The sequence below is a fragment of the Canis lupus genome, chromosome 29 (assembly GCF_048164855.1).
Source record: "Canis lupus baileyi chromosome 29, mCanLup2.hap1, whole genome shotgun sequence".
Classification (NCBI taxonomy): domain Eukaryota; kingdom Metazoa; phylum Chordata; class Mammalia; order Carnivora; family Canidae; genus Canis; species Canis lupus.
In genome coordinates this window covers 33,990,124-34,016,914 of record NC_132866.1, presented here as the reverse complement: position 1 = coordinate 34,016,914, position 26,791 = coordinate 33,990,124, and the positions used below count along the sequence as shown (strand labels likewise).

The 26,791-nt window shown below is 35.5% G+C and overlaps 1 protein-coding gene, 1 long non-coding RNA gene and 1 pseudogene across 16 annotated transcripts in view; 1 reads left to right on the top strand and 2 right to left on the bottom strand.

Annotated features, from left to right (window-relative positions):
- Nucleotides 1-26,791, top strand: part of EXOC6 (exocyst complex component 6) — a 223,381-nt gene that overhangs the window by 135,350 nt on the left and 61,240 nt on the right. For all 15 annotated transcript variants that reach the window (XM_072806090.1, XM_072806089.1, XM_072806087.1 and 12 more), the window contains one exon: nucleotides 9,762-9,941. In XM_072806090.1, coding sequence (XP_072662191.1) covers nucleotides 9,762-9,941 — 180 coding nt within the window. The remainder of the gene's footprint in view (nucleotides 1-9,761; nucleotides 9,942-26,791) is intronic.
- Nucleotides 6,994-7,777, bottom strand: LOC140621135 (cell division control protein 42 homolog pseudogene; annotated as a pseudogene).
- The window catches only part of LOC140621137 (uncharacterized), a 29,336-nt gene continuing 10,806 nt past the window's right edge, over nucleotides 8,262-26,791 (bottom strand). Inside the window, exons 3-4 of the long non-coding RNA XR_012020872.1 lie at nucleotides 24,442-24,484; nucleotides 8,262-9,494 (exon numbers count right to left, since the gene is read on the bottom strand). This is a non-coding gene — a long non-coding RNA (uncharacterized lncRNA). The remainder of the gene's footprint in view (nucleotides 9,495-24,441; nucleotides 24,485-26,791) is intronic.

Here is a 26,791-nt window from a genome sequence, read left to right as displayed (position 1 = left end):
CCTAGTTCGTTTCCCAGAGTTAGGAGTCTTCCATGTTCTGTCTCCCTTTCTGATATTTCCTACCCATTTCTTCTCCCTTCCCTTCTATTCCCTTTCACTATTATTTATATTCCCCAAATTGTTTCCTTAAATATTTAGCTATTACTACTTACATTTTATGTAAAACACACATGCTTATGTTTCAGGAGGTCTAGGTTGGAATTTGTTTATGTGTTTTAGTTTTAAAAATTCCTTAGGTTGCTCTGTTGCATACCTGTGGTTGAGAACCACTGATAGTATGATATCCTTTAATTCTTATAGATTGAAATAGTATAGTTCTCAAATAATGCTAGATTTCTGCCTCCAGAGGGCGCTGTTTCTTTAACAAGAAAAGGAAGAATTAATTCCGTTGTTTATAGGCTAAATCTTTAAAAATTTTAATTTAGGAGTTAGCTGATAATGTTCCTGACTTTCTGGTGAGATTGTAAGGATTGAGAGTATTTTGGTTTCATTTATAGTAGAATTTACTAGGAAGTCCAAATTAATACTCTTAACAGTCTCTAAATTACAACTAGAAATATTTAGAAATGTCTTATCAGGGGCAGCCCCGGTGGTTTAGCAGCTTAGCGCCACCTTCAGCCCAGGACCTGATCCTGGGGACCCCGGATCGAGTCCCACGGCAGGCTCCCTGCATGGAGCCTGCTTCTCCCTCTCCCTATGTCTCTGCTCCACCCTCCGCCCCCCATTCTCATGAATAAAAAAATTTTTTAAAAGTCTTATCAAATAATTTAGTGTATTTTTGTGTATACATACAGGAAAAGCTACAATGAAAACTTTTAGTTTCTTTCCATGTTTTTTGAAAATCAAGTATAGTGAGTCAGTTCATGCAGTTCATGTACATATGTTTTCTAATGATTATATTTGCCTCGATTATAAAACAAACAGAATCCTTAACCCTTAGCAAGATGCTTGTGTTGAATTTAAAAATGTTCCCGCCTAGGACTACTGTCTGAAATTTTTCTTTCACACAGCACAGCCACTTACTGCCTTAGATTTCTTTATTTGATATTATACCCTGTGAACGTACTAATAAACTTTTAAAAATACAAATACCCCCTACCCCAAATTACATTTATCATGTTGAGAAAAGTTGTCTTAACTTGGATAGTTTATGGGAAAAGCAAAACCTGCTCTTGGTATAATCTCAGAAAAATAGTTTACAGCTAACCTTTCAACAATGTAGGGGTTAGAGATGCTGATCCTCTCCCCTCCCCCCCTGCCTTCCCCGCAGTTAAAAATTCATGTATAACTTTAAAAAAAATAAGCTGGAATTCATGTGGGGCTTGAATTCATGACCCCAAGATCAAGAGTCAAATCTTCTACTGACTGAGCCCCACAGGCACCCCCAAAATCCATGTAACTTTTGATTCTCCCCAAACTTAACTTTGCCTTATGATAGAAAGAAAAATGTGCTAAGTATTATAGGATAACTGTACGGTTCTGAGTTTTAGGCTTCCCTTATCTGGCTACCTTCTGGATAGCAGTCTAGCTTCAACTCTGTAGTGATCTATATTTATCTGCTTAGATTCAGTAATGGTAGTGAGACATGAAATAGAACTGATTGTGAACACCAGAGCAAAATGCAAAGTGGTAAAGAAATTGGCTTTTAAGTGGTATCAATAAAAGTGTGTTGTGGCATAGTTCTGTGGGCTATAAGCGTTTGCCATCTTAGATATCTGCTCCTAATGCTAGTAGGTTAAAGAGAGATTATGTATTACTGCCATGGCTAATGCACAGTAAATATGACTCCCTTTTCCATTTCGCTCCTGTTTCATGTTTAAAAAAAATCACCCTGTGAATGTTTAATGCCCAAAGTTTTTCTCCCTTACATGTAGATAACTATCGTAAGTTAAGCTAACTTGGGCAATTTGGATAGTTTGGGGTTTCAATTTGCTGGTTGTTTCCATGCAATTCACTCAGTCAGCATTTATTGAGCATTACTAGGTACCCAACACTAATGAGTGTAGGAAAACAAGCATTTTTTTTTTTTAACATCTGGCTGCCAAGTTCTGTTAGGTTCATTAATTATAGAAGTTTGCTCAAAACAGCACTCTTAGGTTATGATGCTGATTCTCTTTTCATAGATGAGAAAAAATAGGATCTACAAAAGTAATTTGCTCAAGATGTAAAGATAAGTGAAACAGTGGGAACTAAAATCCCTCCCTTTTTCTCACATCCATGGCCCGTATTTTTTATGGGCCATTTCTCCATTATTCATATCAGTGGGATGGTGATTTTTTTTTTTTAAGATTTTGTTTATCTGTTCATGAGAGGCAGAGACACAGGCAGAGAGAGAAGCAGGCTCCCTACAGGGAGCCTGATGTGGGACTCAATCCCAGAACCCCGGGACCACGCCCTGAGCCGAACGCAGATGCTCAACCACTGAGCCACCAAGGCGTCCCTGGGATGGTGATTTTTAAAATGGCCTCAGATTCTTTGATACTTCTCTTATGAAGAATAGTGATTTATGTTCCCTCCCCTTGAATCTGGGCCAGCTAGTGACTGCTTTAACCATTGGGTACAGTGGAAATAATGTTGTGTGAGACTCTGAGGCTAGGACATAAATGGCAATGGCACTTCCACCTTATTCCAGTTATTCCAAGCATGGAAAACACATGCTTAGAGGCCTGAACTGCTATGCAAAAAGGCCATGCACCTTGCAGCCACTGTGAGGAAGCCAGGCCATGCAACAGGGAGAGGCAACCCATCACAGGTGCCAGACATGCAGTGAGGAAACCTCAGGATGATTCCATCCCTCAGCTTTTAGGTCTTGCTCCAGCCTTCAAGTTGTCTCAGCTGAGGTCTTAGAGTGGAGCAAAGTCATCCCCACTGTTCCCTGTCTGCATTTCTAGCCACTAGAACCTTTACGCATAATAAAATGCTTGTTATTTTAGGCCACTAAGATTTGAAGGTAGCTTGTCACTCAGTAGCTGGATCAACCGGTGACAGAAAGCTCCTTTCTAGCCCACATGGTCTCTTCTTTTTTGCTATTCTTTCACTAGACATATACTCCACGCTAATTTGTTAATATTTAGTTATTCTGTGATTGTTTTATTTTCCAACTAGGTTATATATAAACTTCAAGACAGGAAATTAAAAACAATTTCTTTAGCAAGGACTCTTCTATTGACTACTCTGTTGCAAGCAGTATTCTAGGTGAACAAAAACAGACGCAAACTTCCTGCTTTAATGGAGCATACATTTCAGTGGATGTTTTGTACCTACCTTACCTAGGGTACCAAATTTATAGTGCCCAGTAACGTGTTATTGATAAACACTAATGTTAAACTTCTCAATCTTCAGGTTTTTCTGAGTAAACTTGCATTGCATTAAAAATTTTAAAAGACACTACTGGCTTAAGTTGCCAGAAGTAACTGTTTTGAGTCAGAACTAATTTGCTACTCCCATATTTAGTAGTGCGTCAGTAAAATTTTAGTCAATGACATTAATACTAGCTTATCTTAAATTCCTGTTTTATTTAAAGTACTGATTATTTTACTTTATTCTTTTTTAAAAAATATTTTATTTATTTATTCATGAGAGACACAGAGAGAGAGAGAGAGGCAGAGACACAGGCAGAGGGAGAAGCAGGCTCCGGGCAGGGAGCCTGACGTAGGACTCAATCCTGGGTCTCCAGGATCAGGTCCTGGGCTGAAGGCGGCACTAAACTGCTGAGCCACCTGGGCTGCCCTATTTTACTTTATTCTTTTGTTAAGGAGAGACGTTGTAGAAAGTTTGTATTGTGTATGTCAAATTTGTGTTAGATCTCTGAGAGTTGAGAGAAGAAAAATCTTTCTTGGAAACTCCTGTTCCAGTCCTGCTCTAAAAACAGGCATGCAAATGGAATGATGACTACCAGTAGTTGATTTCCTTTCAGTCCAATATGGCAGTGAGTAGTGAGTGGTTAGAGATTGTGAAAATTGGGCAGGGAGGCAAAAAAGCATTAAACTGAGAAATTGGCACATTTTGATTGTTCTTTATTACCGTCTTTTACACTGTTCTGAAAATTTTTAAGGCACACAAACCAAAATACCTAGAAAGGGTTCCTGATTATATTTTTAAAGTTACAACTCAAATGACATCCTCTCCATCAAGCTTTTTATCAAATAAGTAGTAATTATTTCCTCCTTTGTTTACTCAGGATACTTTGTTAAACCTCTGCTATAGCACTAGTCATATTTTGTTACACAGGTCCCCCTTTATATTCTTATGTATATTAGTATATATAAGGATATGTCCAATCCATCCCCAGTGGATGCTTGAAACCTTGGATAGTACCAAACCCTATATATATATTGTTTCCTTCAATATACACATGGCTATGATAAAGTTTCAAAGTTAGACACAGTAAAAGATTAACAATACCCAATAATAGAACAATTATAACAGTGTACTACAATAAAAGTTATGTGAATGTGGTCTTTCTCAAAATACCTTATTGTGCTGTACTCCCCCTTCTTTTTGTGATGATGTGAGATGATAAAATGCTGTTGTGATGAGAGGGAGTAAGGTAAATGATGTTGGCATTGTGGTGTAGCATTAGGCTGCTGTTGACCATTTCGTGATATGTCAGGAGGATCTTCTGCTTCTGGACCGAGGTTGACTGCAGTTAACTGAAACTGCAGAAAGTGAAACTATGGATAAGGCTGTGGGGTGGGGTGGGGTTGCAACAATATTGTATCTTTCCCTGGATTGTGAGATCCTTGAGAGTGGGAACTTACTCATCTCAGTGTCTTTATAGTGATCTTATTCATAGACGTGATATAAATTGTATATTGTATTAAACTGTATCTAAATAGAATATGTGACTACTAATGGTTAGTGATACTGAAGTCTCTTCTTAGTCAAAAATCTACACGGCTATTAGTTTTGTCAGAAATATTACATTGCCATCCCCAGCCTATCCCCAAATCAAATTAAATTTAGTTCTCATGCTTTACTGTTCAGGGTGAGAGTTGTTCATCTTCCCTAAGGTGTTTGTACAGAGTATTCTGGGGGCTTGTGTAGCCCCTCCCTCTGAAACAAAACAAAACAAAACAAAACAAAACAAAACAAAACCTGAGAGGAAGGCAGAGATCATTCCAGTTTTAACTTTTAAGATGCTCCATAAGTTTATGTGAGCCTTTAAAAGAAAACCTGGTCACAGGGATCTTTTGTCTTGGTTACAAAGGCCACAGTGCCTAGTTTGCCGTTCCCCTGTTGCCATTCTATCAGAGTACTGTTGTCTGAGTGAGAACTCACAACTACCATTTCTTCTTTTTCTAGTTTCTTAAGGTGAAAGTTTAGGTTATTGATTTGAGATCTTTTTTCTTTTATAATATAGGCATGCATACTATAGCATTTTCTCTAAGTATGGCTTTCATTGCATCCATAAATTTTGGTATTTTTTTATTTATTTGTTATGTTTTGTTTTTCTTTTTCTTATTTCTCAAAATATTTTCTGATTTGGATCATGATTAATTCTTTGACCCATTGATTATTTAATGGAGTCTATTGTTTAATTTCTACTATTTGTTAATTTCCCAAATGTGCTGCTGTTACTAATTTCTAATTTCATTCTGTTGTACTTGGGAGTACATACTTTGAATGATTTCAGTCCTTTTAAGGCTTGTTTTATGGCCATACATATGCCCTCTTCTGGATGGCATCCCATGTTCACTTGGAAAATAATGCATGCACTGCTGTTTTTGAGTGGGATATGCTATAGATGTCTGTTAGGTCTAGTTTTTTTGTATTGTTGATCAAAAATTTTTCTTCTGTGTGTTCAAATCCATTGAACCCTTGTAATAATTTTTTCATTTCATTTATATTGTACCTTTCAACTGTAGAATTTTTTTTAAGATTTTATTTATGTGAGAGAGAGAGAAAGCAAGAGAGAGAGAATGAGCAGGGGGAGGGGCAGAATGAGAAGCAGACTCCCTGCTGAAAGGGGAGCCTGATGTAGGGCTCAATCCCAGGACTCTGGGATCATGACCTTAGCCCAAGCAGACACTTAACTGACTGAGCTACCCAGGCTTCCCTCAACTGTAGCATTTCTACTTAAAAAAAAAAAAAATTGTCTTTAATTAATTAATTAATTTATTTATTTATTTATTTTTGACAGGGAAAAAATGTTTTTTAATTACGTACTCAATCCATTTGGTGTATTTCAAAAGGTGCAATACTTTTCTTCATTTATCAGTGAAAGAAGTGAGAAATTAACTTCAAAAAAAATTCAGTAAATGGCAAACAAATTTCCTTGAAAGTCACAGTCACATATATAGTGCATCCTAGAAAAGAGGAGGGGCAAGACAGGTTCCACCCACTTTCATGAGTTTCATCAAATACTGGACCTACTCAAGGGTGGAGAGAAAAGGCAACTTTCAAAAAGGAGTATGTTATTAAATGAGGCATTTACTATACTCCTTCCTAAGAGCACCAGGTGGGGAACAAGTTTTCTTTTATTTATTTATTTATTTATTTTTTTAAATTTTTTTTGGGGAACAAGTTTTCTAAACTAGATCTAGGAAGTGGAATGTGGAATCAATCCGTCCTCCTCCCCTTAAGGGCTGTCCAATGGTTAATGAATTTAAAAAACATGGCTAAATGAAAACAAACCCCACACACACTCCCCGCACCACCATCCCACCCGACCCCCGCAAAAAAAAACAAAAAAAACAAAAATAAAACAACAACAACAACAAAAAACTAAATGTCCCAGATCATTCTCCAGAGTGGATGGAGCCCGGGAGCAGCTTCAACAACCCAAATTAGTCTGTTACAGAGTCATCACAAGCATGCCTTGCTTTTAAACAAAAAAAAAAATTTTTTTTTGAAACGACAGAACAAAAACTAGTACTAATCACTTTTCTGACAATACACAATTACTCAAATTAACTAGTACTGAGAGGGGTAAGGGGACCATACCTATATGGGCCTTGTCTCACACGAGTGCATGTGGGTAGGTGCAGGGCATTTGTCATTATTGCAAAAACGAATTTTAATCTTTAATCTTTAGTTTGATTTAACATTGCTTTTAGTACGATGCTGACACCAGTTGTGCAGAAAGGGCTCTGGAGAGATGTTCATAGCAGCACACACCTGCGGCTCTTCTTCGGTTCTGGAGGCTCCAGGGCAGCCAATATTGCTTCGTCAAATACATTCTTCAGGCCTTTCTGTGTGAGTGCAGAACACTTCACATACTTGACCGCCTTCAGGTCACGGGCCAGCTTTTCAGCAGTCTCTGGAGTGATAGGCTTCTGTTTGTTCTTGGCAAGTTTCTCGATAGTAGAGGGGTCATCTCGGAGATCAATTTGGGTCCCAACAAGCAAGAAAGGAGTCTTTGTCTTTGGACAGTGGTGAGTTATCTCAGGCACCCACTTTTCCTTCACATTTTCATATGAGGATGGAGAGACCACTGAAAAACAGACTAGAAATACATCTGTTTGTGGATAACTCAGCGGTCGTAATCTGTCATAATCCTCTTGCCCTGCAGTATCAAAAAGTCCAAGGGTATATGGCTCTCCACCAATCATAACCGTGACTGCATAGTTGTCAAAAACAGTCGGCATATACTCAGATGGAAATTTGTTTGTTGTGTAGGATATCAGGAGACATGTTTTACCAACGGCACCATCGCCCACAACAACGCACTTAATTGTCTGCATTGCTGAAACAGTTTTGTATCCACTTTAAATATATCAAATTCGATGATGACCTCAGCTCCTCTGCCGGGGCCTGTCTTTTTATTTATATTCTCTTTTTGAGGCATTGCTGTATTTTCCTTTAGTTCCTAAGACATGGTTTCCTGTAGTTCTTTGGACATATTTTAAATAGCTGATTTAAAGTCTTTGTCTTGGGGCACCTGGGTGGCACAGTTGGTTAAATGTCTGACTCTTAGTTTCAGCTCAAGTCAAGATCTCAGGATTGTGAGTTGAGCCCTGTGTTAGGCTCCCCGCTCAGCAGGGAGTCTGCTTCCCCCCTCTCTCTGCCCCTTCCCTGGTTTATGCACATTCTCTCTTTCTCTTAAAAAAAAAAAAAAAAAAAAAAAAAGGAAAGAAAAAAATGAATAAATAAAACTTAAAAAAAATAAAGTCTTTGTCTTATAAGTCCAATGACTGAGCCTCCTTAGTAAGAGTTTCTGTTGATTGCTTTTTTCCTGTGTATGAGTCATACTTTCTTATTACTTTGTATGACTTATAAATTTTGTTGAAAATAGTACATTTAGATAATATATTGTGGTAATTCTGGAAATCAGATTCTCCTCTCTTCCCAAGGTTTGTTGTTTTTTCCTGGTCGTTGGTTGGTTGATTGGTTGTGACTTTTCTGAATTAATTCTATAAAGTCTGTATACTTTTTCCTCTATGACCACTAAAGTCCCTGCTTGGTTAGCTTAGTGGCCAGCTAATGATTGGATGCAGATTTCCTTAAAAACCTGGACCTGATAAGTTCCCAGTCTTTGCTGAAGAACTATATGTGTGTATTGGCACATACCTTAAACACTCAGGCATTTGACAACTCTGCTTTAGGCTTCACTTCCTGCTTGTACAGAGCTTCAAGGTCAGTCATAGGTGAGAGCTGCTTAGAACCTTCTCAGTCTTTTCTGAGCTTATGCACAGCCCTATGCATGTATGTAGCCTTATAGAATCCCAGGAATATGTCAGAGCCTTTAAAGTCATCTATGGATATCTCATAGCCCAGTTTTTCCTTTCAAGCTTTTTAGTTAGTCAGTTGTGTGCCCTGTTATATACTGCCTCAGGCATATGTAATGTTAAATATTTGCCTTTAATTATTTTCAACAAATGTCTCCCGAGAAGACTTTTTGCACTAGACAAACCCCAATTTAAATCAAATAAAGACATCTCTATATGTGGGGCCTTCCAGGGAACCATCAGATAGTTGAAATAATGATAATTATCTGGATATGTGGTTTTGAAGGAGCTCCAACCCCGATCTGTCCCCTTTGATGACTGTCAGGCTACTAGTTTTTACCACAGTTGTGGGATGTTGATTTTCAAGGATACTACAGAGCTGGATCAGGGGAAGAAGAATGGAAATAAGGGCGCACTGAAACTGCAAAGCTCATTTTCTTACCAAGATATGGCTGTTTTTCTTGAAAGAACACTGTTTAGAATATTGCAAGTTTTGAATTAATTTCCAGAGTTCTGGAAAAGTTGATTTTGACAGTTTTTGCTAGTTTTATTGTTGGTTTTATGGAGGAGAGAATGTTTGGAGATCTTTGCTCTGCTGTTTTTGCATCACTCCCATCCTTTCCTATTTCCTCCTCTGAGAAGTTAACTATCTCTTTCTTTTTTTTCTTTTCTTCTTTTACTCTTAGCTTAAAACACCAGCAACTATTCCATTTCTTCTGTGACAGTCCAACTTTATTTTTCTCAGTCAGTGGATGGGGTGGTCTTCTGTGTTCTTGACAACTTCTGTTTTTTTCACTTCTGTTTCTTCTCAGGGTCTTCTTAAAGCTGTGAGAACAATTCAGAATTAATAACTTATAAATTATCCTACCCGACAAAAATGGAAAGGTGATAATGAGGTTGGGGGAAAAAGTGATGTCAGTCAAATAGACTACTATCAGCCAAAAACCCAACATTTTTCATGGACTTCAAATAAATGACTAAAATAATAGACCAAGGAAAAATATAAAATTAATTTTAGAATTTTGAGAAAGCTTTTTAAAATTATTTTCTTCTATAATTGTTTCTAATTTGTATTATTTTGTTCTTTATCAGGATGCCCGACATGCAGCAGAAGGAGAAATATATACCAAACTTAATCAAAAAATTGATGAATTTGTTCAGCTTGCTGATTATGACTGGACAATGTCTGAACCAGATGGAAGAGCTAGTGGTTATTTAATGGATCTTATTAATTTTTTAAGAAGCATCTTTCAAGTGTTTACTCATTTGCCTGTAAGTATACAAATTTTTAAAAATTGTATTGTAATTTTTCTTACTAAAGTATATTTTAGAATTTAATCTTACTTTGAGGTTTACTTGTTCAAACCAACTTCCTAGCTTGAATATTTTCTTTCCATTATTATAGATCCATTTGTGAGGACTTCTAACTTGCCAGTTGTTTCAAGTTTTAATTTATTTTAATTTTATTTTTTTATTATTTATTTATTTATTTATTCATGAGAGACACAGAGAGAGTGAGTGAGAGGCAGAGACACAGGCAGAGGGAGAAGCAGGCTCCATGCAGGAGCCTGATGTGGGACTCGATCCGGGGTCTCCAGGATCACGCCCTGGACTGCAGGCGGCGCTAAACCACTGCACCACTGGGGCTGCCCAATTTATTTTAATTTTAATTGGAATAACTAGAACTCTTTTTCTACCAAAACCAAAACAAAACCCTGAAATTCAAAGTAGACTTAAATTGAAATAAACTCTAACAGGTGCAATTCTCATAAAAGTCCATATAATCAATGGCTTTTCCAGTAGAAAGGCGAAGAAATTATTCAATATTTTTAGGCCAGAGATTAAAAGAAAAACTGGAACATTGTTTTATCCTGATATATAGTCATATGTGCATCTATATTTTAAATAATCTATTGATGAAACGTTTATAAATAGCAGGGGCATTTGGGCATGAATAGGCTAGAACAGTGGATTCTTCAGATGAGGAATGCAAAGACCAAAGAGATTATGTTGGGATGAACATACTTTCATTAGGTATATTCAGAAATAATAAAACTACTATTAAAACATGAGTGGTGTAGTTTTGTACAAATAAAATAGGAAAAACATTTGTTGACCTTTTTATCTCATAATATGATTAGCTGAACATAAGAAAAAAAACAAACCTAGTTTGAAATAATAAAATATAGAAAGAAAAGAAAAAAAGATGTAGCTGAACACAAAAATATTTAATCTCAAGCCTACCCGACTACCTCTAACCATCTCTCTTGTTTAAAATGGAAAAAAAAAAAGTTATTCTCCTCATTTTTTGACTGTCTCCATCATGAGTTGCTCCAAAGGGCAATTGAGAATAGTTGAAGGCAGGTGTTGCTAAAAAACAAATAGAAGAATTTCCTAAAGAGATTTTAATAGTGTATGTGTGCCAAAGAACTTTTAGAAGCTTTCCCAGGGATTATATTATATTCCTAACTGCTGTCCTTCTGTTGAAAAGGGAACCTGTATATATGTTTAATTCTTGTTTCAACTAATTTCTAAAGAAAGTGTTCCTTAGGCACCTGAGTAGCTCAGCAGTTGAGCATCTGCCTTCAGCTCAGGTCATGATCCCAGGGTCCCCGGGTCCTGGGATTGGGTCTTGCATATGGCTCCCTGTGGGGAGCCTTCTTCTGCCTCTGCCTGTGTCTCTGCCTCTCTCTGTGTGTCTCTCATGAATAAATAAATCTTTAAAAATAAATAAATAAGTGTTCCTCATATAGTATGGATTAAATAATTGTTGAATTAATTTGAATTCATTTTGTCAGTATACATCCCCAGCCAAAAGCAAACTACAAGAATACACGTGTGTGCACACATATATACACAGATATACACACATCCTATTTTTATGTTGCAATATCTGTTTCACAGCTTGACACAATGTGAAAGGTAGGAATTTTGTGCATAAGTTAGGTAGAATTAAGAGAGTTTATATGTTAGAAATGGTTGGGGCAAATACCTTACTTCAGGAAGCTAACATCTGGAGAGAAATCCTGCTTTCTCTTAAGGTGTAATGTAGTAACACTGAGGGAAACAGACTCCTGGCCTAGCTAGATCATTCATGTAATCTATTATGGTATTTTGTATAGTTTTAGGTGATTCTTCATATGCCATTTTGGATTTTAATGTCATCTAAGAAAACTTTTTCTGTAAGGGAAATAAGCTTTTATACAATGCAGAGCAACAAATGCAATAATAAAATATAGGGCATGATTAAATAGAAAATTATAGTTCACAGCTAAGAAAACAGAAATGGACTTTAACAACAGTATATTCTTATTCAAGAAATAAACTAGAAACATAATTCCCAAGCAAAAATATTAAATTATTGACTGTAGTAAGTTTTAACTAGTGTTGATAATTATATTATGGCTTAGTATATTAATTTTCTGAAACACTAAAATTATATGTTCAACTATATTGTTTTCTTTTGAGTAAAGAACAGACGCAGTATTATTAAACAAATTATTTTTCTAAGCAGTATATGTTATATAAGCTACCATTTTTATTTTAATTTTTTTTGCTGTTGTTGTCTTTTGGTGGTTGAGGGGGCAAGAGGGAAAGGGAGAGGGAGAATCCCAACCTTGGGGGTTCTCGATCTCATGACCCTGAGGTCCTGACCTGAGCCAAAATCAAGAGTTGATTACTTAACTGACAGTCACCCAGTTGCCCCTATTTGAATGCTTTAAATAAAATAAAAATAATTCCTTAGTTACAGGTTACCCTGGGACCCAGATGGAGGAAGGGGCTTCTAGACTCCTTTAATTCTCAAAGAAGCTTCAGAAGATTATTTATCACATTTAGTTTCAAGTCAGCTTAAGCAAAAGTAGCTATCCCACTTACAGATACGAAGAGTTAAGTAGTGGCCATGTTCCCTGTCTATCCTAGTTTTGACATTGTTCAAGGTCAGTGCAGTGAGTTAGAGTCAGTGGGATCTCTGAGACCAAGGACTACTCTTGAATAGTGCAAGTATTGGCCATTAGTGTAAATAATTGGACACAGAAGTTGAGTCTGTGGGATAAAACTTTGATCCCCCCAACCCTAGAAAGTAACTAAAACAGAACACTTAGTATAAAAGCTCCATTCTTAGCTTCATTGCATATTTAGTTTTTGTCACTCCCTGCCACTGTTCCAAAAGAGTATTTTCTCAATCACAGGTAATTCGCTGACCACATTGCCTGGTACAGGTTGCATTGGTTCCCAAAAAGTCATAATCCAACCAATAGAATTTTGTTGTCTGCTCACAAGGTATGAGAACAATAGAAATTAATGGATAATAACGATTTTGATGGGAGACCAGGAAAAGAATTTTGTTATTTTCACTTTGTAACTACATTGTGGTAGCAATAGGAAGCTGTAGAATTTGGAAGACCGCAATAATATTCACTGTAGGTATTTCTTATTTGTAGGGTTGGATGAGTGAGAGAGTTGGTATATTACTTCCCTCACCTGTTTCTCTTTACTTGCTCTGTTTTAGCCAGTGCAAGTTTATGTAGCAGATGAAAAAGTAATTTAATATGCTTCTATATTAAAATATTTATTCATCTTCATTTCCCCTTGCTCTAGCATAGAGGCCAGGCTTTCCACTGACCATAGAAAGCAACAGCAAGCTAAATAGGCAGTATTTGCAGTAATGACTGGTATTACTTCATTACCCAAAATGTTAAGCTGCTCTGTTAAATATATTATCTGCCTCAAGGGAACTTGCCTTTTTCTGACTCAATTAAAGCAAACCCATTTATCTTTTATTGTTCTTGTGGACCAGGTTGCTGAAGTGAGGAGAGCATAGGATGGGATCTAGAATTAGAACAACTTATGCTTGAATTTTAGATTTGTGATTTACTAACCATGGGGTCCTGGCAAGTTGTTTAACCTCTGAACCTTTTACCTTTTGCAAAATAGGCATAATCCATTTTCCTATAAGACTATTATAGGATGAATTGAAATAGTGTCTAAAGATATTGCTTGTCAGGGTGCTTGGCATAAAGTAAGTATTAATAATAGATGTTAATTTTGTATTTTCTTCTCCTTTCTTCCCTCTGTTACTGTTTTAAGGTCTTTTGTAGTATTAGTTTCATTTTTAATATGCTTTACTTTTTTTCTTGTTGTATATATGCCTACATTTTAGCTTGATATTATTTAGCTCTGAGCTTTATACTTTTACATTATGTAGCCATTAAAACCTTTAATTGTGAAAGATATTCACTTTAGAAAGCATATTTATGTGAATACTTATAACTTGAATGTACTGCTTATAATGGCTAACAGATACCAGTGAAGTCTGTTTAGTATATGAAGTAAATATTATTTCATCCCTAAATTAATATTCTTGGAATCAGCAGTTTTTACTATTTCATATGTATAAGTAGCCCTTCTTGTTTCTAGTATTCTTTTTCCTGACAATAGAAAATACAGCTAAGTATAGAAGAAATAAAAATTACCTATTAACTTGTCAAAGGATAACCACTGTTAACATTTTGACATGTATTTTCTTTCATATTGGCAAGTCATTTCCTTTTACACAATTATGAGACTTAATTTAAGTCTAATTTATAAGTAAGTTTCATTTTTTTAAAAATAAGATTTTGTATTAGCTAGAAAATTTAAAATGAAAGGAATTTTTTAAAGTATTAAATATTCATTCACCACTTGTACGTATGTAAATAGAAAAAGTTGTTGAGCAGCTTAAACATACCTAGTTATTTTTCATGACGACTGCCAAGTGGAACTCTAACTCTGTGAATGTACTGCTTTAAGACTCAGCATTGGGGCAGCCCTGGCGGCCCAGCAGTTTAGCGCCACCTTCATCCCAGGGTGTGATCCTGGAGACCCCGGATCGGGTCCCATGTCAGGCTCCCTGCATGGAGCCTGCTTCTCCCTCTGCCTGTGTCTCTGCCTCTCTCTTTCTCTCTGTGTCTGTCATGAATAAATAAATAAAATCTTAAAAAAAAAAAAAAAAAAGACTCAGCATTGGTCTGTTCCTAGAAAGAACAATGAACATTTCCTTTCTTCATAAATGCTAATAGTCATGTGTTTGTTTCAATAAAGATATTTTGTTGATTTATAACCACTAAAGGATATGTATAAATGGTAATAATGACTCTTTGATTTCTTCATATGTGATTGGCAAAGGGGACCCAATTTACCCAAATTCTATACTAACAAATGGTTATTTTTTACAGTAGAAGTCAATAGAGGATATGCATTCATGATTCATATTTCTTCCTTTCTCAGAACTCTATTTTATCTTTAGCCATAATGTAATTTTCTTTGCTTATATTTGCTATTACGCTTGAGTTGTTAAGTAAACTAATCTTGTTTCTGTTTGAACTGTAAGCATCAACTTTTCTTCTAAGAAAAATAGCATTTTCCTTTGCTTTCAAATATGCTTAACTTTTGGTTTTCTGCATTAATAGAAATCTTGTGATGAATAGTAAAAAATTAGACATGACTTTAAAGAATAATGAATTTATCTTTGGTATCTTTATTATGAATAGATGCCTGGAAAGCTGTTTATTAAAAGAATATCTATTGGGGTGCCGGCGCTTGGGTGGTTCAGTCAGTTAAGCAACTGACTTTGGCTCAGGTCATGATCTCAGGGACATGGGATCGGATCAAGCACTGTGTTGGGCTCCCTGCTCAGTGGGGAGTCTGCTGCTCCCCCCCTTCCTCTCTTAAATAAATGAAATCTTTTTTTAAAAAAAATCAAAGACTATCTATTAATAGAATCATTTCTCCCATATCTTTTTCCCTAAGATTAGAGATGCCTTACTACTGAGAGAATTGGCTTTAGAATAGTGATGGGAGGGACACCTGGGTGGCTCAGCGGTTCAGTGCCTGTCTTTGGCCCAGGGCGTGATCCTGGAGTCCTGGGATCAAGTCCCACATCGGGCTCCCTGCATGGAGCCTGCTTCTCTCTCTGCCTGTGTCTCTGCCTCTGTGTGTGTGTGTGTGTGTGTGTGTGTGTGTGTGTGTGTGTATCTCTCATGAATAAATAAATAAAATCTTCTTAAAAAAAGTAGTGGTGGGAATTATTATGGGAGCCTGTTCTGCACATTTCTTCCCAACTGTGCATTCAGTGACATCACATTAGTAGCCATAGGTAGGAGTAGATATAGACTGAGGAGATCAGCAAATCTTACAAATGAAGGCTTTTTTCCCAAGAGAATTGTTAAGCATCTATTAGCATAGCATTAAATACAGTGTATATTTTAAAACCACATTGCCAAAGAAAAATGGTTTACTTCTGATTAACAAGAAATAAATCAGAGTATGTGTTCAATAATAAAATTATAGTAGGAACTACTTTGAAGACAGGGAAATTATCTGATCTTTAAATTCTGTATCTACTTCCCCATCTAGTTCCCTTTTAAGGTTTTTTTCTTGTTTGGGTGTTTACTTTGAAGGATTTTTCCCTTGGCTTAATTTTTTGCTTTCAGCCATAAGTGTTTTGTTGATGGCCTAATTTAGTATCCTTTGTAAATTCTTTATGCTTTATGTATCTGGTGACACTAACTTCTTAATTTGCATTTTTATTTCCAAATATTTTGAAACATATTATGCTTGCTTTAAGTGAGAAACAAATATATATGCAATAATAAATGAAGATAATTTGGTCAGGAACAGAACTGTTCTGTTATGTAATGTAACTTTATATGTTATGTATGTTATGTAATGTAACTTTAAAAGTCATTCTCTCCTCGGGGCACCTGGCTGGCTCAGTGTGTAGAGCATATGAGTCTTGATCTTGAGGTCTTAGGTTCAAGTCCCACATGGATGTAGAACTCACTTAAAAAAAATTATTCTCTTCTTAAAAAAATTTTTCTGAAGATGCAGCACTATATTGAAAATTTTAAGATTTGGGGTCTGGGCCAGATTCTTCTAATTAGTGCTGTGAAAATAGATAAATCGTTTAACCTCTGGGTCAATTTGTTAATATCTGTATCGTTTCATAGAGCCTAAAATAAAGGTTGTTTTGTTAATACATGTACATAGAAATAAGTCAAATAGTCCAGAATAGTTTGGGATGGAAAGTAGCTCCTTCCTCACTCTTTCCTCATACCCAGTCCCACTTTCCCAGACTGCCATTTTTTAATGTATGTTTTTATTTCTTCTGGTGGTTATCTTAAAAGATACAGACTATCTAGTGATTCTCTGCTATGAAAGATACGCATGCATAAATATTTATACTCCTATTTTCTTGTTCCTTCTACTTTAGTCCGTATCTTAATTCTATGTAAGACAAAGATATGAGCTTCCCAACCCTTTGCTTTATTAGTTCTTTATCTACTATCTTTTGATAACTACAGAAGCCTTTGTCTCTAATTTTAATTGTACCAGTTGCTGTCTGGAATTGCTGGAATTGGTGTGTAGCTATTAACCTGGTGTTTTCTTTCTCTGCTCTTTGGGTAGGGAACTGTGTCCTGGATTCTGCATGTTTTTATTTCTTCACTGATTGGTTTTACTAAACTGCCTTATAACTTCCTCCTATTTAAATCCTTGCATATTGCAGTGTCTTCTGTCCTCATGCTTGATAGTTTAGCTGGTTATATAATTCTAGTTTGACTAGCTTTTTCTCTGATATTTTTCATGGCATTTCTCCATTGTCTTTTGGCATTTAGGTTTTAGGATTTGTTTTTTCTATATAATTCTAGTTTGACTAGCTTTTTCCCTGATATTTTTCATGGCATTTCTCCATTGTCTTTTGGCATTCAGGTTTTAGGATCTGTTTTTTTCATTCTTAATATTCTGAAATGTCATGGGGATGTGTGGAAATGTGGGCTTTTATTTTAGTCACTTATCTCTTTACTTAGCAGCCCTCCTACAAAAACTGTGTTTCCTTTTTCAGTGTAGGAAGATTGTAATCTATTATTTTTTAGATAACTTTGTTCCCTCCAATTCTTATCTTCTCTTTTCTGGACTCATTTAGTTAGATGTTTGATTTCCCAGATTGATTCTTTTTATCTTTTATCTTTTTTGTTCTGTGTTTTAGGAGACTTTCCCAATTTTATTTTTCAATGCTTCTATAAAATATTTTGTTAATTTAAATTTTTTAAGGAACCACTTCTGTTTTTAAGTGTTCCTTTGTCACAAAGTACTGTTCTTTAAAAAAATGAATATATTGTCTTTCAAATCTTCATGAGTATTAGAGGATTTTGTGGGGTGTTTTTGATGGGTATTTTCAGTTTCTTAAATTATCTGTATTACCCTTGAATAGATTTTTTTGTTCTTTATTTTGCTTATTCTCTTTTAATAAAGAAGGCACAGAGAGCTGATATGAGTTTACTTTGCTACTGTGTACATACCCTTTTCTTGGTCAACTGACCTACTCAATTCCCCTGAGTAGGAATTGACTGGGAATTTTTTAAAGATAGAGGATCATTTTGCCTAGGATTCTTTACCTTGGAGTGAGCAGGTATGGAGCTAACCATGAGATTGTGGCCTCATCTCTTCAGGGCCAACTTCATGTATGTGGGACCTATGCAGTTGCAGGGGATCTAGAGTTTAGAAGGCTCCTGCATGTGATTTGGTGCTCAGCTGTTGTTTTCTTGCAATTATTAATAATTTTTCAACAAAGGGCCCCACATTTACCTTTTGTACTGAGCTTCATAAATTATGTAGCCTTCTCTGCCTCTCTTTCCATTATTATCACTCCATGCCAGAATGAGCAGAGCTCTTTTTCCCTCTCTTCCTCATCCCTTCCACCTATGCCAGAAGCCTCAGCTCTCCTCTAAATGTTCTTTCATTATGTAAATTGCCTCTGCTCTGTAGGTAAGGGATCATTGGCATAGTTTGAGAAATCATTAATTACCTTCCTTATTTTTCCATCTCATTTCTCATTTCTGTCCTCTCTCACACATCTCATCTCTGGACCTCTCATACACAGCTGACTCTCAGGTCCACTGTAGTTCCCTGTTAGCAAATAATGGGCAGTGTCTTTCTCTTCTTTGTTTCATCTACTTTCTGTCTTCCAGAAATAATCTCTTTATGAATTCCCCAAGCATTTTCTTTTTTTTCCCCCCCAAGCATTTTCATTTTCTCCACTCTTAAACATTTATTCATTTTTTACAATTCTGTGCTTTTTATTTCACTTCTATCTCAGGGCAGATGGGAAGCAAAGACATTAACTTAGTCTACCATCTTGATTCTGAACAACCTGCTTCCTTCTCTTTGAAGTAAAATGATTGGATTAAGTCATCTCTAGGGTCCTTATATATAATACTATGTTTCTGAGTATCATTATTTCATACAGTTGTAAAGTCCCAACCTAACATAGATTTATTTATTCTGGCACCTTATTTTCTCTTTAAGCCCTACCCTTTTATGTTCTTTATTCTTTGGTTCAAACTTTCTTCTGAGTTAGATATATGGGTTTACATGTCCTTTTACTTGGCTGAAAATTGTAAAGGAGAATTTTAATAGTCATCTGTACAATCAGAGGTTTTAATCACCCTCTCTTTCATGTGACACCAGAAAGAATTATATAGAAAATACAGATTGTAGTTTTAAAATCATAATACAGGCAGCATTGAATACGCTTTAGTGCTTATCAAGTGAAAACATAACTGTATATTGTATATATATGCTTACAAATTGGTTTTCCTTATTTGGATATTAATTTTAAATATATGTAATGGTAATGAATCACATTGATCTGATTTTTTGCCCATAAGTCATAAAAATGATATGATGTGAACTATGATGAAAGCATACCAAGTCCTATGACTTACATGGCATTCATGTTAAATGTTGTTGCCAGACTTTTATTGACTTTTATTGGAAGTTAAATCTAGAAAGGACTTAGAGATTATCTGGAGTCTAGTCCAGTCTTCCAGAAGGGTGAGTAGTCTGACTAACACAGTTGCCAGCCCACTGCTTACTAGGGTTAATTAGGATGATCGAGCTGGCTATTCCTCTATTACTGTTTGTGTGTGTGTATGTGTGTGTGTGTTTAACTCATTGGGTGTTTGGTGAAGAGGACAGCTTCCCACACAGAGGGGCACCTTCAATGTAGGCTATATTGGATGTTGGGCTGCCACTAATAAATAGATTTTGAATTTCATTGACCTAATATAATAAGGTTAAATCCATGTTTCAGGGTAAATATCTTTTTCTTAAAAAAATAATGCTTAAATATTATATAGTTTATTATCAGAATTTTAGAAGTAAATTAGATAATTTTTAAAACTTAAACAGTAAAAAAAAATTAAAACTGGTAAAGTTCTTGGTATTTTAATACTAACTACTTGATTAGGTAAACAAGTTTGGAGGAGGATTTATCTGATTGGTATTGATGTAAAAATTCACATACAAATCTTCCAAATAAAATGATCACATTTATGTAATAAATTACTGCCTTTAAATTATAGCAAACACAGAGCCAGCTTGCTTGTTTTGTAGTGTATTTTGCTACTTTTAAACACTGCTTCTACTGCTATTGGAATACATTTTCCTTTTTTATTTGATTGCCTGGCTGACTTCCTTCTCAGACTAACAGCAGTGATCATGCAGCCATGACGGTAAGTAAATACAAGCCAAAGCTAGCATGTAAATTAGATAATAGTGAACTTCCTGCAGGCTTATTTTTCTCTCCTTAGGTATTAATAGTAAATCCTAATTATTTGGGCAGTATTTTTCATATGATTGTAGTTGTGTGGAAAACCGCATTTGAAGGCAACAAACAGTATTTATTTTGGTGAAGCAGTCGGGGATTCTCTGGCACTTGATTGCGAAAGTTAGTATTATGGTGCATCTGTGGTGAGTGCAGTGCTTTGGGAAGCCTCTCTGGTCACCTCATGCATGACAGGGCACAATTTGCAGATATTTTCCTCATCTGTAAAATGAGATCAATAAGAGTACATGCCCTATAGACTTTTGTGAAGGTTAAATGAGGTAGTATACATAAAATATTTAGAAAAGTGCCTGGCATATAATAAACACTCAAAAATATTAGTTATTATTATTACTTATAAGACTATTTATGCTTTTCCTGAGTGCCTTTTCTCTACAGACCTTTCCCAAACTCCACTTGTAGAAATCTACCTTGGTACGTAACCAAGTATGATTCATGACCTAGTGCAGATTTTTCTTTTTCACTCCAAACCCAGTACTGCTCTCCTGAATTGCCTTAGTTTTTATATTTTTTCATTACTTCATCATATTTTGCATTTTACTGTGTTTCTTGCTTCATTCCACCTCCAGTTGTGAGCTCTTAATGGCCAAAATAAAAGCTCATAAGTATTTTCTGAGTGTGCAGATATTAAAAACTGTTACCTTAAAAAAAAATCTCAACTAGCTTTTGGAATCTAAATGTTTCTAACATTTCTGTTCCTATTCCTATTATTGAAATTCAGATTTTATTATAATTGCTTTCTGATTAGTGTCTGCCAGTAGTCTCTCCTCACTTCAGTTCATCATACATACCAGTGCCAGATTATTCTTTCTAGAGCACAATCTAATCATATTTCCCTGTTGAAAAGCTTCAGAGTCTCTTGCTTATCTAAAGTAGAAATTTTACAGGCTAATGAAAAGAAGTTATGTCAGCGTATTTCCTGACCATTGCTCAACATGGGTATTCCAAGTAGAAAATTCATTGTGTCCTGGATCTTTCATTTTCTACCTTGGCTTCATTTATAACTGTAAAAATACTGACTCACTTCCCAAAGCATCTGTAATACTAACGCTCTTCCCAAAGCATTTGCTAATTCCACTTAACCATATGTGGATACTTTGTCCCACTTTTACATTACTGTTTATATTTTGTCATATTACTATAGCTGTTTGAAGACTTGCCTTCTTTCCACTATTAGAATTTAATCCCTTTATGTCAGGAACTATTATCCACTCATTGTATCTTCTGTAGCACCTAAACAATATTTTACACAGAAGAAGTGCTTGATAAGTATTTTTTAAGTTAACAAGAATGAAATAGTAAAGAAATAGACTGTTATAAAAATCATTTTCTTGTATGCATTGAGTGTAAAAAATATACTTCAAGAATCAGAATTTTTGAATCAAATTTATTTGTGAAGTACAGAATACTTTCTAGTTTTGAAGAGAAAGTTTATAGTCTTATTCACAGGAAAAAATTTGGAAAATGTCTGTATGAAATTTATTTAGTACAGGTGGTGTCAGTACTGATTAAAAATATTTGTCTGTTTACTCTTTCCTTGCACATCTCCGTGAAAGAATAACATAATAATTCAAATTACAACTCTTTTCACACCTGTAAATTGCGTAGTGATTTAAGCAAAATAAAAGACCTGAGAGTACCAAAATAATGGTTGTGAATTCCCAGCACTAAAAACACTGAAGAGACAGATCCTCAGGCTTTCACTTCAGCCTTTTCTTCATTTGTGTTAAGTACTTCGAAAGCTTGTTTACAGGTTTCCAGCAGATAAATCATACAAATGTTCAAAATACAGAAGTCATGTTCAGAAGTGATACTGATTCTGCTGTCCAAAAAAGCCCCTCAGATTGTTTCTTGTCCTCTATTTATGAAGGCAGGGATAGATTTGAGGATCAGGTTTATATTAATTGGCATGAGAAATTTTAAAATGTTTGGCACTTAAATATTCAGTGTTTTGAAAAAATTACTTATATGAGATAGTTCTTTGGTGATAAATGAACTAATGATAAATGTCTAATGACATTTTTGATATTCTTTTCCATACTTTATAAAAAATTAATTCAATTAAGTACAAACCAGGGCAGCCCGGGTGGCTCAGCGGTTTAGTGCCACCTTCAGCCCAGGGCCTGATCCTGGAGACCGGGATTGAGTCCCATGTCAGGCTCCCTGCATGGAGCTTGCTTCTCTCTCTGCCTGTGTCTCTGCCTCCCTCTGTGTGTGTGTGTGTCTCATGAATAAATAAATAAATAAAATATTTTTAAAAAGTACAAACCAGTAATGGTACATTAGTGCACTGGAGATAATTAAAGAACTTTGAGAGAGAATATAAATGAAAAAACTGAAAACAGTCAGCCCACTCTTAGAAATAGAATTTGTATTTTTTCTTAGGCTTTTTATTTTTTTAATTTGTAGTTTTTTAAGTAAGCTTTACACCCAACATGGGATCTGAACTCATGACCCTGAGATTAGGAGTTAATATGCTCCACCAAATGAGCCAGCCCTGGCCCTCTTATGTTTTTTCTTAAGCTTTTTGTTAATGTAATAAAAGTTAAGTGATTGTCACTACTGCAAGTTAATTGAAAGAAAAAAAAAAAGAATCACTTTTTAGTTGAAAATGAACATAGTTGAATTTTATAACTTTAATCCTTTCAAGTATTTATTAAATTGATGCTAGCCAGCATCATGGTGAGAGATTTAATTGCATTAAGTTGTATTCTGTGTGTGTGTGTGTGTGTGTGTGTGTGTGTGTATAGCATAGCACACTTAAATATTTCCTGCTGTCAAAGGTTGTAGGAAACAGCATTTTGATTCAGGGCATAATTGGAAGAAGTAGTAGTGATAAAAGGCTTTTAGTTTAGAAGGAAACACGTGAGAGATTTAGTAAAAAGCTTATGGATTAGGAGAGAACTCTAAGACCTGACCAGTAAGTAACAGATCAGGGAGATATAAATGAAAATAATTAGAATGGATTATTATCAGTCCATAGACTAAATGTATGTGTATGTATACAGATATATACATATGCACACTTAAAAAGATTCTGTAACTTTACTCTTTAACAGCTATCAGTGAAATAGACTGTATCATTGGTGATGGCTTTATGAGCAAGGTACCATTCTGAACAGGAAGAATCAGTACTAAAAACAAATGAAAATGCAGTGTCTGGCAGTTTTACTACCAGGTGGCAACAGAGAATTCATGTTAAGAAAGTTAATTGAATTTTTGCAGATAGGAATGGTAAATGGTATCTAGGAATGCAAATGGTATCTTCCCCTTTAAACCTGTATCCCACAATGGAAAGAAAAACATAGAAGATAATTTTTCCCCAAAGTTAAATGGACAATAGTTGAAATGGGATGATATTTACATCCATTTACATATTTAGATAAATTAAATTAAATTAATTAATTTTAACTTAAATTTATTATTCTTCCTTCTTTTTTGGTATGTTTTTTCCTATTTAGGGACTAAAATATGTGGTTAAGAGATTGAGTTTGAATTATGTTTTATGAGCAAACAAAGGCAGCAAAAAAGGAAGTCAGATCCTCTAAAGAGAAAGATAGGAAATGGTAGCACAGATGGAGTTGGAAGTTTCCTGTCTAAGCCTCTATCCAGTGATGCCAAAGAGCCTGTTTTTCTTTTTTTTCTTCTCTGTATGGAGCCTACCAGGAAAGGAAAAGGGTGAAGATAGAGCTGATGGGAGAGGTAGAACAGCCTTGGTGCATTTATATTTACAGTATGTTAGCAGGTCAGAGATAACAAAATTCATCAGACCACCATGGTGATATATACTTATAAAAAACTTATGTAAGGTGCTATATATGAAGGGAAGAAGATTGAACTTTGGGAAATCCCACCAAAGAAACATGTTCAGACAAATATGAAATATAGGGAATGAATTCAGAAAATGAGCAACATTTTAATCTCTTCCTTTTCTTTCATTCAGGAGACTTTAGGCATTGTAGGAAAGCTGTCATGTTCTTTTAGATCTTTTACTTATGAAAATTGGTATGTTAAATGTAGCACTGAGATTAAAACCTCTGTCAGTTCTTTGGAAACAAGAAGAGAGCAGTTGGCAAAGGCCTACTGTAGATATCTATAAGGACTTACTCTTTACTCTGAGTATTGCTGAATGTCATTTGCAAGATGGTCTCTAGAAATAAAAAAAAAGGTAATTAGACAACTTACCTTGATCACTCCCTCCCACTTTGTATAGGTTTTGTCTTTTTAAAATCTATATCCTCCCTCCACTTGATTCCTCTCCCTTACTCTTAAAAATCCCATTCCTCAACTGGAAGTGAATCTAAAAGTATCTACCCAAACCCCATTCCCACATTCTAGGACAGCCCTGTGAAATTACTTATTCAGGAAGTCCTTGACATTCTGGGTGAGTATACCCCAAAACTTTGAGAATTTTCAAATTTGAGGATACTGCTATGCCATGTAATTTCTTTCAGAAAATGCTGTGAAATATAACTGAAAAGTATAGACCTCAATAAGAGTTATTTTATCCATGTCAACTAACAGAAGACAGCAGAGCCACACTGAGTTGGGAGGTTGGGACTTTGTATTCAGTCTCTGAGTGATAGATACCCCCCATACCCATTTCATAGAGCATGTTATTCAAATATGTGCCTCAGCAAATGAAGCCCTACTTGTACTGGACTCTGAAATTCTTAAAAGGTTGAAGCCTAAATTTCAATCCTTGAATAACAAAGGCCTGCTTTGCACTATACTTTATATATATGGCAGCATTTATGATATGTCAGCTACCTGCCTACATATATTAATAAGAGAGTCATTTGGCTTGAGTGACATTTGTCCATTTTACTATCATCTGGAAAGTATTTATATTGTCTAACGTATTAGTGATTCTGGCAACTTCTTTGCAAATTTTAATTTGTACTGGGATTGCAAACTGTAGTACATTTTAATGATTAAATAGCCTTAATACTCTAAGCTGGATGCTTATGTAAAGAAATGAGGATATGACTCTGCTATCAGAGAGCTGTTGCTTTTAGAACCGTTCTTGGGATGCTCCAGTATTTCACTCTTATTTCTGTGACTTAGCCGTAGTAATCAGTCACCACAGGGAAAATTACAGCTCATCTTTAACTTCCCCTGCTTTTCTTATAATTGCCAAGTGAGGAAACTTATAGAGCCCTAATATTTTATTGCTTCCCTACTTAACATATGCCTAACTGCCCAATTTTCTATTAACAAGTAGATATAAGAGGAACAGGGAGACCTGGGTGGCTCAGTGGTCGAGCATCTGCCTTTGGCTCAGGTCCAGGTCATGATCCCTGAGTCCTGGCATCAAGTCCCACATCGGGCTCCCTGCATGGAGCCTGCTTCTCTTTCTGCCTGTGTCTCAGCCTCTCTCTCTCTGTGTCTCTCATGAGTGAATAAATAAAATCTTTAAAAAAAAAAAAAAAGAGGAATAATGCCTGTCAGCTTCCACACAACATAAACTAGCTTCCTCTTCTTGTCAGTCTGGGCAAAAGTGCATGCAGCTTTCACCATTTTATCTTGATTTCTGATATTCTCAATTGCTTGGAAGCAGAGGCATTTCTTTAAAACCTTGACTTCTTCTAGACTTTGCTTTGCTTGTCTTTGCATTCTCTTTCCACCTATTAAAGGTAAAACAAATTGGAAGATAGCATGGACCTGCCATAACATCAACAGTGATACTTACAGAAAGCTAAAAATCTGGATATTACATGTCATCTAAGGCCATGTTCAAAAGATTAAAAAAAAAAATTAAAAGGCCACCAAAATTTGATGAGTCCAGTGGTTGGAATAAGGAAGTTTTGAGTGAAAGAGAAATTGCCATATATTATAGCTGTCCTAAAATTTTCCCAGTTTGGGGAAATTTTTTTCTTGACTTTAAGATAATTGTGTTCTATTTAATCTGTATGCACGTGTGTGTCCCCATGTCTCCGGGAGCACGCATTTATGTTAATCTCATATCCTTATGATTGGGAATTTTTAGGAGAAAAGCCTGAAAGGGGAGAATGTGAATTTATACTTCACTGCAGAGATTATGGTTTACTGATGTGGTAACCACTTCTTGTGGGGTTAAAGCTACTTTAGGTAGGGACAGAAAGAGTATGAGAGGAATATAGAAGTCTAAAAGAGGTATTTTGGAGAATGTTGAAGGTGTTTAGAGTTGGGTGTATTTGTGTATTTCGATAGACCTATGAATGTTTTTGGCATAATCTCAAAAATCTATCTTCAAGATAGTGTTAAAATTGTTATTAAAACTTACTGAAGGAATTCATCTTGATATTTAAACCTTTATAACTCATCCATTCTGTATTGGGAATGAGACATTTCAGTGTTACATATGTCAGTGTTAGAGTGTTCAGCCAGAAGCCTATTTTACTAGAAAAGAGAATCTTTGTGCATTTGTGAAGTCATTTTAGGGAAATTTTCATATTTTATACTAATGTTTTAGGTA